This window comes from Kogia breviceps, chromosome 19, assembly GCF_026419965.1.
Source record: "Kogia breviceps isolate mKogBre1 chromosome 19, mKogBre1 haplotype 1, whole genome shotgun sequence".
Taxonomy (NCBI): domain Eukaryota; kingdom Metazoa; phylum Chordata; class Mammalia; order Artiodactyla; family Physeteridae; genus Kogia; species Kogia breviceps.
The window spans coordinates 15,994,061-16,010,848 of NC_081328.1; the positions used below are offsets into that span (position 1 = coordinate 15,994,061).

Below are 16,788 nucleotides of genomic sequence, written 5' to 3' on the forward strand. Positions count from 1 at the left end.
TTATCTCATCAGCTTTGGAGAAAGCAAATTCCTCATGATCAATATATTGCAGATTCATGTCTACCGTTTATGCTGTATGAAAAGTTATTTTTCCTAACCATGGCTGGTCTATTCCACATAATGCATTATGCTTTCTCCCTTGGCCCTGTTTTAAATTTTGAGCACAACTCTTAATTCATTCTTGCAATTATTCTGAAGGCGGAAAAATGAAAGGGGGGAGAAAAACGGCAAGCAAACAGGATGACTTCAGCTCCATTATTTTCAAAGGCAATCTGCCCAGTTAAAACACACAGTTGCCCACCAAGGCCAGGATGACAGAGAAATACAGATATATATAAATATATAGGTTTTGTATGTGGCGGCAGTTTGAATTAAAACTTCTTCAATGCGGATGAGAAACAATCGTTAACTGGGAATAAATGACAAAGCATTTTTGATCCCAACATCCGTCCCCAGGGTATGGCTCTGCATCCCCACCTGGGGTCTGGAACAGGGGAGAATGTCATAAGGACACAAAGACCTTGGATTAAAAGTCTGTATCTTCTGGAAGCAAAATGGTAAATAAACACTGTGTAATGTATCGTGGTATTGAATGTAAAATCTGCACAAATTTAGGACATAAACCCAACCCTTATAGGGGAAGATGTTCACCCACCCAAGTCCCAGAGGATCTTTCACTGGAAGGATGAGAAGCCCTTGTAAGTACAGTCAGGTCAGGTTCAAAGATTCGGACAGGCCACCTGGGCTGAGCCAGCCCACTGGGCAAGCTGGCTTTCAGAAAAGGCCCCACCCACTGGACACCCCAGACTGCTCCCCAAGAATCTCTCCAGTCCCCAGGGTCCCTAAGACACTGAGATGGGGCTGGGAAAACAAACCCATTTGCTTCCTCCTGCAGGAAATGCCTTGAGGCTGAGGACCCCCTCCCCCTGCCCCCAACATAGGAGAGTGGGATAGCAGGCTGCTGTTTTGCCGTTGGTGAAGGTGGTATAATGTCTCACTCCAGGGCGTGAGGTCTCAGGTCTGACTTCCCACTCAGTGCTCCTTTATAAGCCCCTGTCTCTCCTCCACTAGGTTAATAACCTAATGTGTTCCTGGCAAGTCACTTCCCCTTTGGGCGCTGTTTCCTTACCTGCAGATGAGAGGGCTGGACCAGAGGAGAATTCCGAGACCTTAGTAGCCCACTTACCTTAGGAACCCATGACTCTATTAAATCAACCTCAAAGCCAAGGCACCCCAAACAGTGCTCTGATCAATATTTGTGGTTGGTGATGAAACCGAGCTTACAGTTCACTGAGATGCCTTTCATGAGCCTCAAGTGACGAAAACTTCACCATATGGCTGTGCACTGCCCAGAGGTGACCAGTCCCTGGACACAGAGCCCTGACATCCAGCCCCCGCTCTGCTGCATGGGAGCAAGGAAAGATCCCTTTTCTAAATGGTCAGTCCAGGGCCCCCCCTTGCTACGGGTAACCACAAAACTAGAATCCATAATCCTTGACGCAGAACCCAGAACCGCAGCCACGGGGCCCACGTCCTGTGTCCTGTTCACACTCCTCGCCCTCAAGGGGGACACAGATCCAACGGCAAAGGGGTAAACGCATGAAGGCTGCCATTTTGTAAATCCTGGCACTCCTGCTGGGGAGCGGGGTGGGGGAAATATATCAGGCCCTAAAGATTTCAGAGAATAGGGCTGCTGTTAAATGTGTTAATACACTTTGATCCAGCAAATTCCACTTCTAGGAATGCACTCACTGCAGCAAGGTTTATAATGGCAAGACATGGAAACACCCTGAATGGCTGACAAGTGGGGACAGGTTCAATGAATTTATGATATGACCACCCGATGCAGCCACGACCAGTGACGGTGCATATCTGTGGGTACTGGTGCAGACAGAAGACATTTACAAGGCAATGAGCATGGTGAGTTCCACGAATACATTCGTGTATTTTTTTTTTTTTTTTAATTTGGCTGTGTTGGGTCTTAGCTGCAGCATGCAGGCTCTTTAGCTGCAGCATGCATGTGGGATCTAGTTCCCCGACCAGGGATGGAACCTAGTTCCCCTGCATTGGGAGCATGGAGTCTTATCATCCACTAGACCACCAGGGAAGTCCCCATCCGTCTACATTTGTATGCAAATGTAGAGGATAAAAACACTAGAAGAATTTATATAGCCAAATGTTAACAAGAATTAACATTAACTCTGAGGGGTGGCATTATGGGTGGTTTTTATTCTTTTATTCAATTGAATTTTCTTTTTAATAGTGAGCACAGATCATTATGTGTATTTTAAAATATTTTAATACAACTGGAAAGGTAAAGAATGTGGTGCTTACAGAGGAATTACGCATAGACGATAAGGCAGGTATCCATTAAAACAATTATGAGTAAGATGATCTCTAGGCAGCTTCTCATTTCTCAGAATGAGACCAACACAGAGCGATTGCATCACAGTTCGCTGACAGGGACCCATCTTTGAGGATGTGCTGGCCTGCACTTTAGGGAAGCGGCCCCCAGCCCAAGCTCAGAGGCTGCACAGCCTGGCGTGGCCACCAGAAGGCCCGGTCATCAGGAACTGAGCCACCAAGTGGCCCTGGGCCAGCCCTTTTTGTTACCGGCCAATTCCTTGGGCTCAGCCGTCACAACCCTGACCAAAAACCGTCCCCTCCACTATGGTTTCTAGAAGCTGTTGTGAAGTTCAGAACATGAGTACCGAAGACCAGTCAACCCAGGTTCCACCACCTACTAACTCAGTCTCTCAGTCCCTCTGAGCCGCAATGTCCTAATCCGCAGAATGGGGAGAAAACCTCACAAGGTCCACGTGAGCGTTCAATGGGGAACATATGCCAAAAGCCTAGCACAGAACAGGTGACCGAGAGGGCTCCTCGTTCCACGTCTGCCCTCACTATGCTCGAAGGGCCTTCCCATGACCCCGAATGCACCTCTACACAGCTTTCCCTTTGAACTGAATGTAGAAAAAGATTCCAATCAGCCTATTCTGAAAGGATGTCCTTTTTATAAAGCATAGCTGAGAGAGACTTGGCCACAGGCATTGTTACTTCCCACCACCAGCACAACCACTGCAGACACTGCCACCAAGGACCAGGGCCTTTGCGGTCCCTCTCGGGACCACAGCGGCCAGGCAGGTGCAGAATACCTGCAGTGGGGAATGCGGCTTTCCTGGATTTTGAGCTAAGCTGGCGGGGAAGGAGGCATTCCCATCACTGTCTCCAGGCAGCAAACCAGAGGCCTCCTGGCACTCAGGCTAACCTTGGCTGCAGATCTGATAAGGCCTCCCTCCAGCGCCCCGCAGGCCTCCCCAGTCTCGGGAACTACAGGTCCCTCTCCAGACTGCCTCCGAGGATCGCCGGTGGCAAGTTTCACCAGGAAAAAAACTGCCAAGGCGAAAGCAGACACCAAGGGAAACAGTGCCCCAGCTCTGGCTCCCTCCGGGGACAGCTGAAGTGAAAGCCTTCAGCAGGAGGTTAAAACTACGGGGTAGAGCAAAAGCAGAGAAAAGCCCCACTCGGAGGCAGGGGCTGGGTGGGGAGAGGGAACCCAGGCTTCACTCTCATTTCTGCCAGGGGCATGTGACGTGGGACAAGTCGCCACCAAGACTCTGGGAATATTTCCCAGAAAAGCAGGAATTGGACTGGACAACCGTCCGGTCATATTCCCAATTGCAAACCGCTCTCAGCAGGCCACGGTACTGGAGTCACTACTGTTTGCCTGCCTGCCTCCCCCATTAGACTGAAAGCATCCCCAAACACCAGGAAAACATCCTACCTACCTCAGAATCCTTGCCAGGGGGGTGGCAGTGAGCAGCTCATCAGGCAAATCAGTAATAACTACAGGTTTGTTGAGTGAATGCACGTCCATGCATGCCCCAAGTACTTGCTCTGTGAGGACCCATGGCACCCCTCTCCTTTCCCAGCACTTCCACCATCCAGGCGCTCCGAGGGGCACGGGAGAGGACCACAGGGAGAGCTCAAGCCCTCCACACCACAGGGTTCTGACCTCTGCCACCGCAGAGCTGAGCAAAGGTCGAGGCCCTTTGGGGACCCCTTTCTCTAGGTCAGCTTGCTTAGGAGGGACTTTTCTCCACAAGAGCACCAGATGGAAAGACTCGGTGTGGCAAGGCCTGTCTCTGCAAAGTACCAGGAGGCTGGCAGGATAAGGCAAAGTTACAGTGCCCACAAAACGTGCATCTTCGTGAGGCACCACTGTCTCCCTACTGCCCGGCACAGACTCGGCCCAAAGAGGATGCACAAATGAGGGAATGAACTGGCGTGGGGCTCCAGGCCCAGCTGTGAGGCCAGCCGGGTATCCCTGTGTGAGCACATCTGGGGAATGAGAACATTCCACCTTGCCTCGGTGGAGTTCTCAGGGCCTGATGGAGATAGGGCAGCAGGTTCTGCTGGGATGGTGTGGCCTCCCAACTTCTGTTTCCAGATTTAGACTCTGGGTTCAGAGTTTACCCCCCTCTGCTTCTCACATCAAGAGAAAAAAATACACATGTGATGAAGGTTGGTGGATTTCCAGGAAATCTTCGGAGACTGAGAAGGGTCCAGCACACTGATTGGCAGGTAGAAGGCAGACATTACACCCTGGCTCCTTCCACTCTTTTGGATCCAAGCTGGACCACTGCGTGGAGGAGGGAAGGGCAGCCAGACACGCTGGCCCCCAGACATCATCCGACCTACAATCAGGCTCCAGCAGTGGCGCCGGAGGTCAGGGACTTCCCGAGGCACCTCACTGAGTGCTTACTCAATGAGGACCAGGGTGGGCTGGGGTTCCTCAGATTCTGTAAGTCTGGCATGCTTGCGTAAGCCAAGCCCTCTGGTCAGCCCCTTCTTCAAAAGCCAGGAATCCAATGTTGCAAGTCCTGTCTCTGGGGGCCCTGGCCTGGAATGTGAGAGGAGCCTGCAGAACAGGAAAGAAAGCCAGAATGGACATCACCACTACCCTGCCTGAGCTCAGCACAGGCGGCTGGGATTGTTTCCTGGCCTGTCTCATCCGCCTCTAGGAAATAAGATCAAGTTGTCAAAGTGCCTTCCCCTAAATGTGGCCTGTGGCATGAATGCATTGGACCCTCATGAGGAAAGTTCGCGGGCAGAATCTCTTGGTAGAAAGCATGCGGACTTACAGACTCACGACGAGGTTGCGGGTTTAAGTAGTCTCATGCCCATTTTACAGATGGGGAATCCTGAGATTCAGAAGTCATGGGACTTGACCAAGGTCAGACAGATAGAACCAGGACCAGATTTCCAAGCCATGGGCTTTCTGCCTGCCACACTGCCCCACAGGTCAGGATTCTTTGAGTAATAAACTTTCCCCCTATTTTATCAGTCTGGTAAATCTGGATTTTAGAACAATTCTTAATCATGGATATTCTTACACAGCGGTGTGTATAACAAACATCTGATTCAACCCAACTGAGGCCCCTTCACTAAACCACAGAATTTAGAGCCACAGGAGCCCACAGAGACCCACTCCAACCTCCCTGTTCAAAGTAAGGAGGCTGAGGCCTAGGGAACTAGATCCTGGGGTATAAAGTCCCATTCCCCCAAACAGCCCAGGTCCTGCCTTTTCAGGGAGTAGGGTGGACCTGAACCTACAGCATAGTGGAGAGGACAGGGAGCTGGGTACTTGTTCCCGTTCCCACTGCAAATCCCCTTTGGACCTTTGGATGGGTTTCTGGCTGCCAGAGCCGATCATCCAATAAACACTCAGAAGGGAGGCTACCAAATAAACCAGGTCAGAGACCTAAATAAGGGGATGCTCTGGAGTGTCCTGATGCCACACCTTGGTACAAATGAGAGACTTTGGAAGGCAGGGTACAGAGAAGGCAAGGAGCCATTTCCAGAGAAAGAGCCGCACTTTTTCTCCCGGGTCCAATCTGCAAACCAAGAGCACTTCAGAGCGACATGGGGACAATCCAAGAGAGGCAACAGAGAACGCTCTCTCATCCCAACAACATAGCGGTCCAACAAGACACATGCTGCCGGACAACGACCCCTCCTCCCAGAACGAAGCCACACAGGCCCCCTATTGTGTCCGTTTAAAAACTGAACTTAGCTGGGCAAACACACCCGGCTATGTTCAAGAAACCAGTTTCTCTCACCACTTGGAAAAGAGCAGCATGCATGCAGGAGGGACTGGTGGGGGGTGGGGACGGGCGGGGGGGTGCTGGTTGGTTTGTTTTTTAAGTAAAACCCTGGTCGAAACTGCTATAGCGACTGTAACAAAAATAATAATAGCCAGCACTGATTCGATGCTTCCCATGTCCTGGTTTTGTAGCTTTTAAGAAAATAAAACTGAAGGACAGAAGTCACTCCCAAGGGGACTTCCCTGATGGCGCAGTGGCTAAGACCCCACCTGCCAATGCAGGGGACATGGGTTCGAGACCTGGTCCAGGAAGATCCCACATCCCACATCCCGCAGAGTAACTAAGCCCGTGTGTCAGAACTACTGAGCCTGCGCTCTAGAGCCCGCGAGTCACAACTACTGAAGCCCATGCGCCTAGAGCCCGTGCTCCCCAACAAGAGAAGCTACTGCAACGCGAAGCCCGAAGAGTAGCCCCCACTCGCCACAACTAGAGAAACCCCGTGTGCAGCAACAAGGACCCAACACTGCCAAAAATAAATTAATTAATAAAAAAGAAGAAGTCACTTCTGAGCATTTTGGATCAAACAGGGATTCAGGCTCGTGGTGTGCACACAGGACTGGGTCTTGGAATAACTGCCACAAATCATCCGCTGGCCCTATGATTGCTAGCGGAGGCAATCAGCAATAAGAGGGTGAGGAGGGTTTAGGATGAGGAATTAAGGTTCTAATAAAACATCTCCAGATCTGCAGCAGGCCAGATGTGACAGTGCAAGGTGGAAAGAGGCAGAGCAGCTACTAAGTGGTGCCTGGAATTTCACAGTCTTCCCAGCCTCTGGACAAAAGCAAGTTGGGAATGCACTCGTTTCCCTCTATTATGTATGGGGGAGGGGGAGACTCCCCCTTCTGAGAACCCAACAGCCCTTTTGGCTGATTCTTTCAAATGCTTTTAATACTGCACTTCCCAGCTATAATTTGAGACAGTAGGGCCCGCGTATCTTATTTCTTCTTTACACTGGAGGCTGTCTCCACCAGAAAACCCCTTAAATAGTGTCATCTTCCCATCAAAGCCTTTGGTCCTCAGCATAATTGTTCCTAAACCAAAGTCCAATGGCAGGGGGGGCGGGGGGTAGAGCAGTGAAATACTGTGGCAGTGCGAAAGAGAAGCACTCAACGTCTGAAAGGCAAAAATGCAGTTTCATCAAACACTGATAAGCGGCAGACAAGAACCTGGAGGAGAGCAAAGGAAGAGACGAGACAAAGTCTGGGGCGTGAGGGGAAGGCAGAGAACGACGGGCCTGCGCTCACACTTCAGGGGGACCTCCTCCCGCCCAGTCACCCCGGCCCACAGCTGCTGGGCTCAGTCACCCAGGGAAAAGTCCAGCACGTGACTCAGTGGGAGAATGAGTCCTGCGGCCGAGCGAGCTGGAAATGGGGTGGGGGCGGAGGGGGGGAGCGGCAGGGGATGTCCGTGCACCGCCCATCCCGCCCGCGGGCTCCTCCAGCCTCCCTCCCAGGTCCCACTACGCCCCTCCCCCCAAATCCCGCCCAAGGTGAGGGGCTGGTCCCGGGTCCTCGGGCCGACGCAAAGGAGGTGACCGGGCTCAAGGATGCAACTGAGTAAGGAGTGACCTGGAGCACCGAGGGAGGCGCCGGGGCGCTTCCCGGGCCGCCGACCCCTGCCTCCTCAGACCCAGCGCAGGCCCCCGTTTCTCCGGCGCCGCGGCCCCTTACCTCCAGGGTCCGGATCTCCTGCTGCGTGAGGTCGTTGGACACGGCGCACTTCGTGCGCAGCCCGCGCAGGCTGCCGATGGAGATGTCGATGAGCTTCTGGAGCTGCCCGCACTGCTGCAGCGCCCGGCTGGCCGCGGCCCCGGCGCCCCCATCCGCGGCCGCCGCGTCCCCACCGCCGCCGCCCTCCTTCTTCTCACCCATCGCCGCCGCGCGCAGCGCCGCTCTATCCATGCCTCGGCATCGGGGCCGCGGGGTGGCCGAGGCGGGGAGCCCGGGGGCGCGGGCGCCTCGGAAGGGAATCCCTGAGCCGGGAGGGCTGGCCGAAGAGCGCCCCTCGACGCTGCCGGAGCCAGGACGCGAGCCCGCCGGCCACCGAGCCCGCCGCTCCCTCCCGCCCAACCGCGGCGGCAAAGCGAAAGCCGCGGCGACCCGACGGCTGAGGCTCCCGGAGCCTTTAAGTGGCAGCGGGGGCCGGGTCAGAGCAGCTGGGCATGCTGGGACTTGTAGTCCGCGCCTCGCACCTGCCGCCGCCCGCGCCCTCGGGGTCCCCGCCGGCTCCAGTGCCCCTAGGTCCCGGCCTTCCCTTCCGCTGTGGGCACAGGCCGTGCGGGAGCGCCCGGCCTCTGCGCCCCGGGAGTGGCTGCTCCGCGCCAGCTCCTCCCCCGCCGCCCGAAGCCTGAGGAGCCTCATCTCCCCGCCCACCCCCCGCCTCCTCCCCATCCCTCCGCCGGCTGGGAACTTCCCGCGACCCCCCGGATGAGGCGAGGTAAGAGCCGGAGGGCCTTTGGACGGGAAGAAGGTCCGCAGCCTGCAATTCCTCGACCGCAGCGGAACTCTGGAAGACGGGGACAGTGGAGGTTTCAGAATTTCTGTGTGGGTTTAGGGGCCGCCATCTAGTGGGAAGGGGCCTAAGGTACTTGTCTGTCCTGTAGGTGGTTCTCAAAGTACTGGACTCTCAATTGTCTACGCCAGAGGAAAGGCTCAGGCTTGGAAAGACGTAGAGCTTTCTTCTAGATGCTATTTACCCACCAATATAAGGGTCCCATCCCTTCGCCACCTCAGCCCAGCAGGCCAGCCCAGACGCTTGGGGTGACACCTTGATTTGTCGTGCGTTTGGGAGCACTCTAGAGCAAACCGACGGTCCGGGTTCAAACAGCCTCTACCACTGCCTAGCTGTGACTTTAGGCAAAGTTGGCTCACCTCTGGGTGTCTGAGTTTCCCCATCAGTCAAAATGGGGTGATAATAGTACCCATCTGATAGGGTTCATGTGAAGAATGAGTTAATGTGTGTACAGCAGCTAGATTGATTACTGCCACGTGTAGGCACTAGATAAAATGTTAGCAATTGTTACTGTTCAACCTCAGACCTAAGCATGCCGCCACACCTGAGCAGTGGGCATGGGTGAAATACTGCTCCTGGACTGGTAGTTGTCTGTGCCTTTCTGTGCCTCCTAACTCAGCATTCCATCCCCACCCCATCCCTCACCCTCCCCTCCCACCTCCTGCCACTTCCCCTGAGCTCTATTATCTGCCTAAACTGAATAGACAAGACTCTCATCAAAGGTCCCACACATCCATACTTCCAACATATGCCAACCAGAAGAAATCTCTCTCCTAAGCTCCTTGGCTACAGAAGCAGCTGGCTAATTTATCTTGGTAGCCTCTTCACAGAGCCAAATACAGAGCATGGCACACAGCAGGGCCTCCATAAAGCTGTGCAATCCAATTCCTGAATTCTTAAGACAGGTCCTATGCCCTGAAAGAGAAACTGTGTAACAGTGGCTCTCAAACTTGAGAGTGGATCAAAATCTCCTGGAGGGCTTGTTAATACACAGAATGATGAACCCCACTCCCAGAGGTTCCCACTCAGTAGGCCGAGGATGAGGCTGGAGAATTTGCATTCTAACAGGTTCTCAGGTGATGCTGATGCCGCTGGTCTGGGGGCTGAACTTTGAGACTCTTTGGCACAGAGAGAGGTCACAGAACGGGAGAACTATCTCGAGTGACGATCCATAACCAGGCTGCAGCCTGGTTGGTTCAGAACCTCTGTTTGTTCAGCAGCCAGAGCTGCCAGGCTTGAGTGACTGGCTCACTCCGCTCAATGCACAAGAGGTTTCCTGATAAATGCCTACTATGCAGTTACAGCAGGCTTGTAACTGGGGCCTGGTCAACACATTTTTCTGCAGGGCCACTTTACGTGGAAGCCATATCCAGCGAAGGGTCACTGCCAGCCTGTGGCATCCACACCTACCCATGCCGTTATGGCAATGGTGTCAGGGCTGGAGACTGGACAAGCCCCAGATCCCTGGCTACTTTCCCACCAGGGCATGCAGACATTCCTCTTCTGTGGACACAGTCTTCCTTCTGGTTGGTGGAGAGCATTCAGTAAGCCACAGCTTGCCTTCCCACTTCATCTCAGACGCACTCCAGCCTTCTCAACTGGGTTTGGGTGTCCTGTCGGTCACCTGTTCACAGAACTGCCTCTTAGAGATACAGAAAGCAAGGATTTTAAAATAATTCCTTCGTTCATCCTTTTAACATTCCATACGCATTCACTAAGTGTCTACTTATGTGGCAGGCCCTGTTTGGGGCTCTGGGAAACAGTAGTGAACAAAACAAAGGTCCTTACCCTCTGGGAATTTATATTCTGGTGTGAGAAGACAGAAAATAAATAAAGAGAATGCACAGTGGGTTAGGTGGTAACAGGTGCTGTGCACAGCATAAAGCCTGGAAGGGGGCTGGGAGTGTGACGTTTCAGAGCTGTTTTAGAGCCTGGGGTTCTCAGCGTGGTCTCTGAATCACTGTATGACCTTGGGCAAGTCTCCTAACTCATAGCCCTGGTCCTCATTTGCAAGATGGAGATCATATGTTGTGAGGATGAACAGAGATAGTTATGCAAATGATGGTCACAAAGTAAGGGTTCCACATATTTATTTTTATTTATTCAATAAATAAATTCATAATAAATTCCTTCCCCACCTTCCAGAGTGAGTCTCCTCTAGTGAGATGAATTCATCTATCAGGTGATGATTCTGAGGTTTGGCTTCAGCTCTTGAGACCTTTTCTGTGACACCCTCAGTATAGGAAGTTCGCTTCTTCCTTCCTCCCTCCCCTCTGCTTTAGGCACCTCTGTTAGCATCCCTCTACGTTTCCCCAGCTTGGACTCCCCTACCTGCATCTCAACACCCCAGCAGCCATACAAGCACATTCATGAATAGACCGACAAACATGAAAAACCAAGTTTTTATTCCCGTGAAACAAATGTGAGAATGAAGACAGGTAACTAACAAGTTAACAGGTAACTAACAATGCAAATATATTGCCAAAATAAATTCACAGAATGATAAGTGCTATGAAGGGGGAAAAAAGCAAATAGTGATAGCAAATTCCCAGCGGATGAGGTGCTTCATCAGATGCAGTGGTCAAAGAAGTACTGTCTAGCTGATCATTGAACTAAGATCTAGATAAAGAAAAGGAGCCAGCCATCTGGAGCTCTCGGAAAGGGGCATTCTAGGCAATGGGAACACCACATGCAAAGGCCCTGAGGCAGGAGCAAGTTGGCACACTCCAGGAACAGAATGAAGGCCTGCCGGTATTGCTACAGCATGATGCAAGAGAAAAATGGGTTGGAGATGACGTGGGAATGCTGGGCAGAGGCCAGATAAATTAGGACGTGGACAGGAAGTTTGGATTTTTCTCTAAGTCTTTGTTAGTCCTAATGTGGTCCAAGATTACTGCATCGCCCGGGAGCTTGTAATGCAGTCTCAAGCCCCACCCCATATCAACTGAATCACAACCTGGATTTTAGCAAGATCTCCGCGTAACTTGAATGTATTTTAAATTTTTGGAAGTATAGCTCTCTAAGTACATGGAAAGAAAACCACATTCCTTGCGAAGTGTTTTAAAAGATTCCTCTGGGGAGTTCCCTGGTGGCCTAGGGATTGGGATGCCGGGATTTCCCTGCCGTGGCCCGGGTTTAATCCCCGGTTGGGGAACTAAGATCCCGCAAGCCCGCGGCACAGCCAAAAGAAATAAAAGATTCCTCTGGCCACCACAAGGGGAGTGGATATGGTAAAGAGGCAGGGTCAGAAGCAGAGATGCTAGATTTGAGACTGCTGCAGTGGCCCAGGTGAGGTGCAGGGGGAGGAGGGGGGATGGAGGACACGTTTTGGAGACAGAGTCAACAGCACAAGCCGATGGGCTGAATGTGGAAGGAGGAAAGAAATCATTTCGGCCATCCTGGCCATCCTCTGCTCCTCCAAAGATACTCCGCAGTACTGAAGGGTGGGAGGAGCCCTACCCTTCAGTCAGGTGCGGCCACGCCCTCACATGCCACGCCCACTCCCCCTTCCCACATCTACCCACAACTCTGGACTCAGGCAGTATTGTCTTAGAACCTAGAACAGTGCAGGGGGAACTTTGGATTCCTGGATTTCACCTTCAGTCAAATTGTCCAGGGAATTTGTGGAGTTGCTCTGGAGAGATGAACTCTGTTATTACATACTCCTGTGCTCTTATTCATTCATTCATTCAGCAAATATTTACTGAGCCCCCAATATGTGTTCAGCACTGTGCCAGACTCTGGGAATAGAGCAATAAACAGTACATCGCTTTATCGTTTATTAAAGGACTTTGATTTGAGCTCGTAGTAGCCTGTGTTGTCTTCCTGAGGCCTGTCCCAGGTTGCTCCCCATGGGCCGCTGGTGACCTCAGAGCAAAGTATGAATTCCTGAAAGAAGGCCTATGAGGTCCTTTATTCCCAGGCCCTACAGACCTCTCCAAGCCCATCTGCTACCCAAGGTTTTTTGAGTCAATGTCCCCCAACTTAAGAATCTGATGAAAATAAAATTGTCTCTCCAGAAAAGAGTAATGCAAGGGGACTTCCCTGGTGGTCCAGTAGTAAAGGATCCACCTTCCAATGCAGGGGACGTGGGTTCGATCCCTGGTCAGGGAACTAAGATCCCACATGCCGCGGGGCAACTAAGCCTGCGCGCCACAACTACAGAGCCCATGCACCACAACTAGAGAGAAGCCAGCGTGCCACAACAAAAGATCCAGCATGCCACAACAAAGATCCCTTGCAACTAAGACCTGAAGCAGCCAAAAGTAAATAAATAAATAAATTTCTTTTAAAAAGAGTAACACACATCTGCGCACAATTGTGATACAGCTTCAGGAGGTTTGTGGGTCCCGCTAAGCGTATCCTTGAACCCCTGGGCTGCAGATTAGGTTAGGAACCCTGCTCAACTGCTGATATTTGCTGCCTTTACTCAGTAATCTTGGGTCACACCGTGGAGAGTCATGTCACCGTGCCTTTGCTCAGGCTGTCACTCGTGCCCACAGCCCTTTCTCTCCATCTCCCCAGATGCATTTCTGTTCATCGTGTAGATCTAGCTCACATGCCCCGCCACCCCTCTCCCACAATAGGAGCAATCTTTCTAACTTCCGTATTCCCACCGAACTTTGCAACTTCACATATCTTTGGTTCTTTCTCTGCCTGTTTCCCTGACTGGATAGTGAGGCTTCTTGGGCTCAAACAGACTCTATATGACCTTGGGCAAGTTTTTCACCTCCCTGAGCTTTTACTGCCTCTTCTGCAAAAGTGAGGATAATAATGTCTCCCTCCAGGGTGGCCGAGAGAGGGAGATGAAATAAAGCAGATAGGCCTGGCACACAGCGGTGCTTAATATGTGTGTGAATAAGCAAAGGATGGATTGCATTTTACAGGTGAAGAAACCAGGGCCTCTGCTGAGGGATACTGACCCCTGTGGCCTTAGGTGCTCGTTCTAGGATACATCACCGGCACCTGCGCCGTGTGGTCAGAACCAGCTCTGGGTCAGGTCACAGGAAGGAGCCAAGTTGACCAATGGCCGTCTCAGCCCTGAAACTGAAGACACCCAAGTTGTCATGGGCTTTTCAGGCCACCTGGCAGGAGAGGGCTGTTCCGGGAGATGCAGGGAGAAACCAGTCCAGGGAAGGCCCCGAGGTGATGTGGGTGCCCTCCTGGCCCCCAGTTACCTTGTCCAAGCCATTTATCCTCCTCCACTTCCAATCCTTGTCCTTCTGAAGCCATCAGGGTCCACCGTGTGCTCCCCCACCTTGTGGTTTCTTGTACCCAAATCTCCCCATCACTTCAGGTCTTCTGTTGTGGGCCCCGGCTTCCTCTCCGCCCCTGTGCTTCAGCATAACCCCCATCCATTTCCATGATCACCTTTTCCACTATCACCTGCTCATGGCCTTTCTTCCCTCCTTACCCCATGCAGATTCCACCCCCCCCACGACTATCGCTCCCCAGCGAACCCCCTCCATAAAGTGCCCTTCCCTTCCCACCATACGCACCTGGCCAAGTCCCAGCCCTCGTAAAACCCCACCCTGCACTTTCTCCAAGCCTGTGCCAGAGCAGCTGATGGGTGCCGGGGAAAAGCATGCAGCCTTGCTGACGGCTGCGCTTTAAATTCATGACCACAAACCTCAAATTGGCACTCTTCATGCCTGGCAAGCCTACCAACCTTTCCTAGAAAGTTCATTTTCCTGTTCTCAGAGATGGCTATTCCATGCTTTCCTCTATCTCCACAAACCACCCTGCACTCCTCAATGGGTGTCCTTGGTTCATCCTTCCTTGAGAAGCTAGAAGCCATCAGACCAAATCTACCAGCCCTTCTGCCCTGTCCCTATGCTCCCTGCCTCTCCTCCTGTAACCAGTCTAAGGCCAGCCACCTTCTGCGTGGACTCTGGATCCATCCCCTCCCGCAGGCCTGTGGCCTCCACTCCAGGAAGTATCCTGCTTTTCTCTGCATTCGCATCTTCTCCCTTTCTGCCCTGTTATTCTCTTTTGTACACAGACATGTTCTAGTAACTTACTTCATGAAAGACAGAGAGAGTGGGTGGGAGGGAGGGAGGTGGGGGGAGTGAGGGAGGAGGAGAGGGAGGGAGGGAGGGACGGAGGCCTCACAGCCCAGTGCTCCCAAGGTGTATGATTCTTTGTTGAATTAAATGAGCCAATTTAATTAATAGATAGATCTTTCTCAAGCTGGATTTAATATCCCGGGAGGACTTGCTTTACTGGAAGTAGAGACAGCACTGACCTACTCCCAGGCAGAAGGCAAAGACTTGAAAAGTTTCCCTTGTGCCACCTCCATCCCGTAAGCACAACCCACAACCTGATAACTGTGGGCCCTGAAATGCCACCATTTGAGAAGAGTTTATTGTCTTTTTCTACTGACATTCTTTTTTTTAATATAAATTTATTTATTTATTTAATGGTTTCATTGGGTCTTCGTTGCTGCCCGTGGGCTTTCTCTAGTTGCGGCGAGTGGGGGCTGTTCTTTGTTGTGGTGCACAGGCTTCTCATTTCGGTGGCTTCTCTTGTTGTGGAGCATGGGCTCTAGGTGCACGGGCTTCAGTAGTTGTGGCACATGGGCTCTAGAGCACAGGCTCAGTAGTAGTGGCGCATGGGCTTAGTTGCTCCGCGGCATGTGGGATCCTCCCGGACCAGGGCTCGAACCCATGTCCCGTGCACTGGCAGGCAGATTCTTAACCACTGCGCCACCAGGGAAGTCCCTTTTTTAATATATATTTTTTTAAGTTTTTTTTTTTTAACTAATTGTTTATTTATTTTTGGCTGCGTTGGGTCTTCGTTGCTGTGCATGGGCTTTCTCTAGTTGTGGCTACTCTTGGTTGCGGTGCATGGGCTTCTCATTCTGGTGGCTTCTCTTTGTTGCAGAGCACTGGCTCTAGGAGCTCAGGCTTCAGTAGACATGGCACGTGGGCTCAGTAGTTGTGGCTCGCGGGCTCTAGAGCACAGACTTAGTAGTTGTGGCGCACGGGCTTAGTTGCTCCACGGCATGTGGGATCCTCCCGGACCAGGGCTCAAACCTGTGTCCCCTGCATTAGCAAGCAGATTCTTAACCACTGTGCCACCAGGGAAGTCCCTGATTGCATTCTTTTTTTTTTTTTTTCTATTACTCTTTTTTTTTTTAACATCTCTATTGGAGTATAACTGGAATCGTTCTTGATTCCTCTCTTTCTTTTCCCTACATCCAATGCAGTCCTGTCAGCTACACTTAAAAGGCATATATATATATCTCCCCTGCTAGCCATTCAGCTCTGTGAAGGTGGGGTTGTGTCCATCTTGTTCACCAGCAGACCCCCAGCATCTAGCCCAGAGCCAGGGGCACAACATGCACTAAGGCAGTATTGGTTGAAAGAGAGAGAGAGAGAGAGAGAGAGAGGAAGGGGAAAGTTCCATCCCTAAGAAATGCAGCATTCTTAAGATGATAGAACATGAAACTCAATTAATTAAATCAGGCACATAAATAGAGGTTCTATGTATGTTCATAGGTTCACATACGTCAAGATTCTATTTGTTCGGAGACAGCGTAAAACCGGCACATTTTCCATCAAGATGGAAACAACAGACAGACACAAAACCACGTGCATCATGTCCTGGTAAGAACTTCTGCCACTTCATCACAGGGAGTGCCTCTGTGAATTCAGTCCAGGCGGGAGGAGAGGGTGGGCCCCTAAGTACAGATAGACCTGGTCTGAGTTCAGGAGTTGGGACCCAGGAGGCAAGCTGGAGGTCAGGAACCAAAGGCGAGGAGATCAGACGTAGAATAACTATCTCATGTACACCAAGTGCAGGACTTGGTGGTTGGTGGCTTGTTTAATACTCACAGGAAGTCTGTGAAGTAGGAACTGTTATCCCCATTTTATAGATGAGGAAATTGAGGAATTTGATTCATGTCACACAGTTCCATACCCACAGTTTGGGGTACACAACTACAGTTTGTTTTTTGTTTGTTTGTTCTTGGTTTGGTTTTGTTTGGGGCCGCACTGCTCGGCTTGTGGAATATGAGTTCCCCAAGCAGGGATGGAACCCAGGCCCCGGCAGTGAAAGCGCCGAGTCCTAACCGCTGAACCACCAGGGAATTTGTCACAAATACAGTTTG

At 51.7% G+C, this 16,788-nt stretch overlaps 1 protein-coding gene across 3 annotated transcripts in view; it reads right to left on the reverse strand.

Moving 5' to 3' along the window:
- KSR1 (kinase suppressor of ras 1) overlaps nucleotides 1–8,267 on the reverse strand; it is a 148,341-nt gene extending 140,074 nt beyond the window's left edge. The window contains exon 1 of one of the 3 annotated variants that reach the window (XM_059047916.2): nucleotides 7,838–8,267. In XM_059047916.2, coding sequence (XP_058903899.1) covers nucleotides 7,838–8,068 — 231 coding nt within the window. In that variant the 5' untranslated portion in view covers nucleotides 8,069–8,267. The remainder of the gene's footprint in view (nucleotides 1–7,837) is intronic. The other 2 variants (XM_059047915.2, XM_059047917.2) reach the window with 2 other exon arrangements.
- Between the last annotated feature and the right edge of the window lie 8,521 nt (nucleotides 8,268–16,788).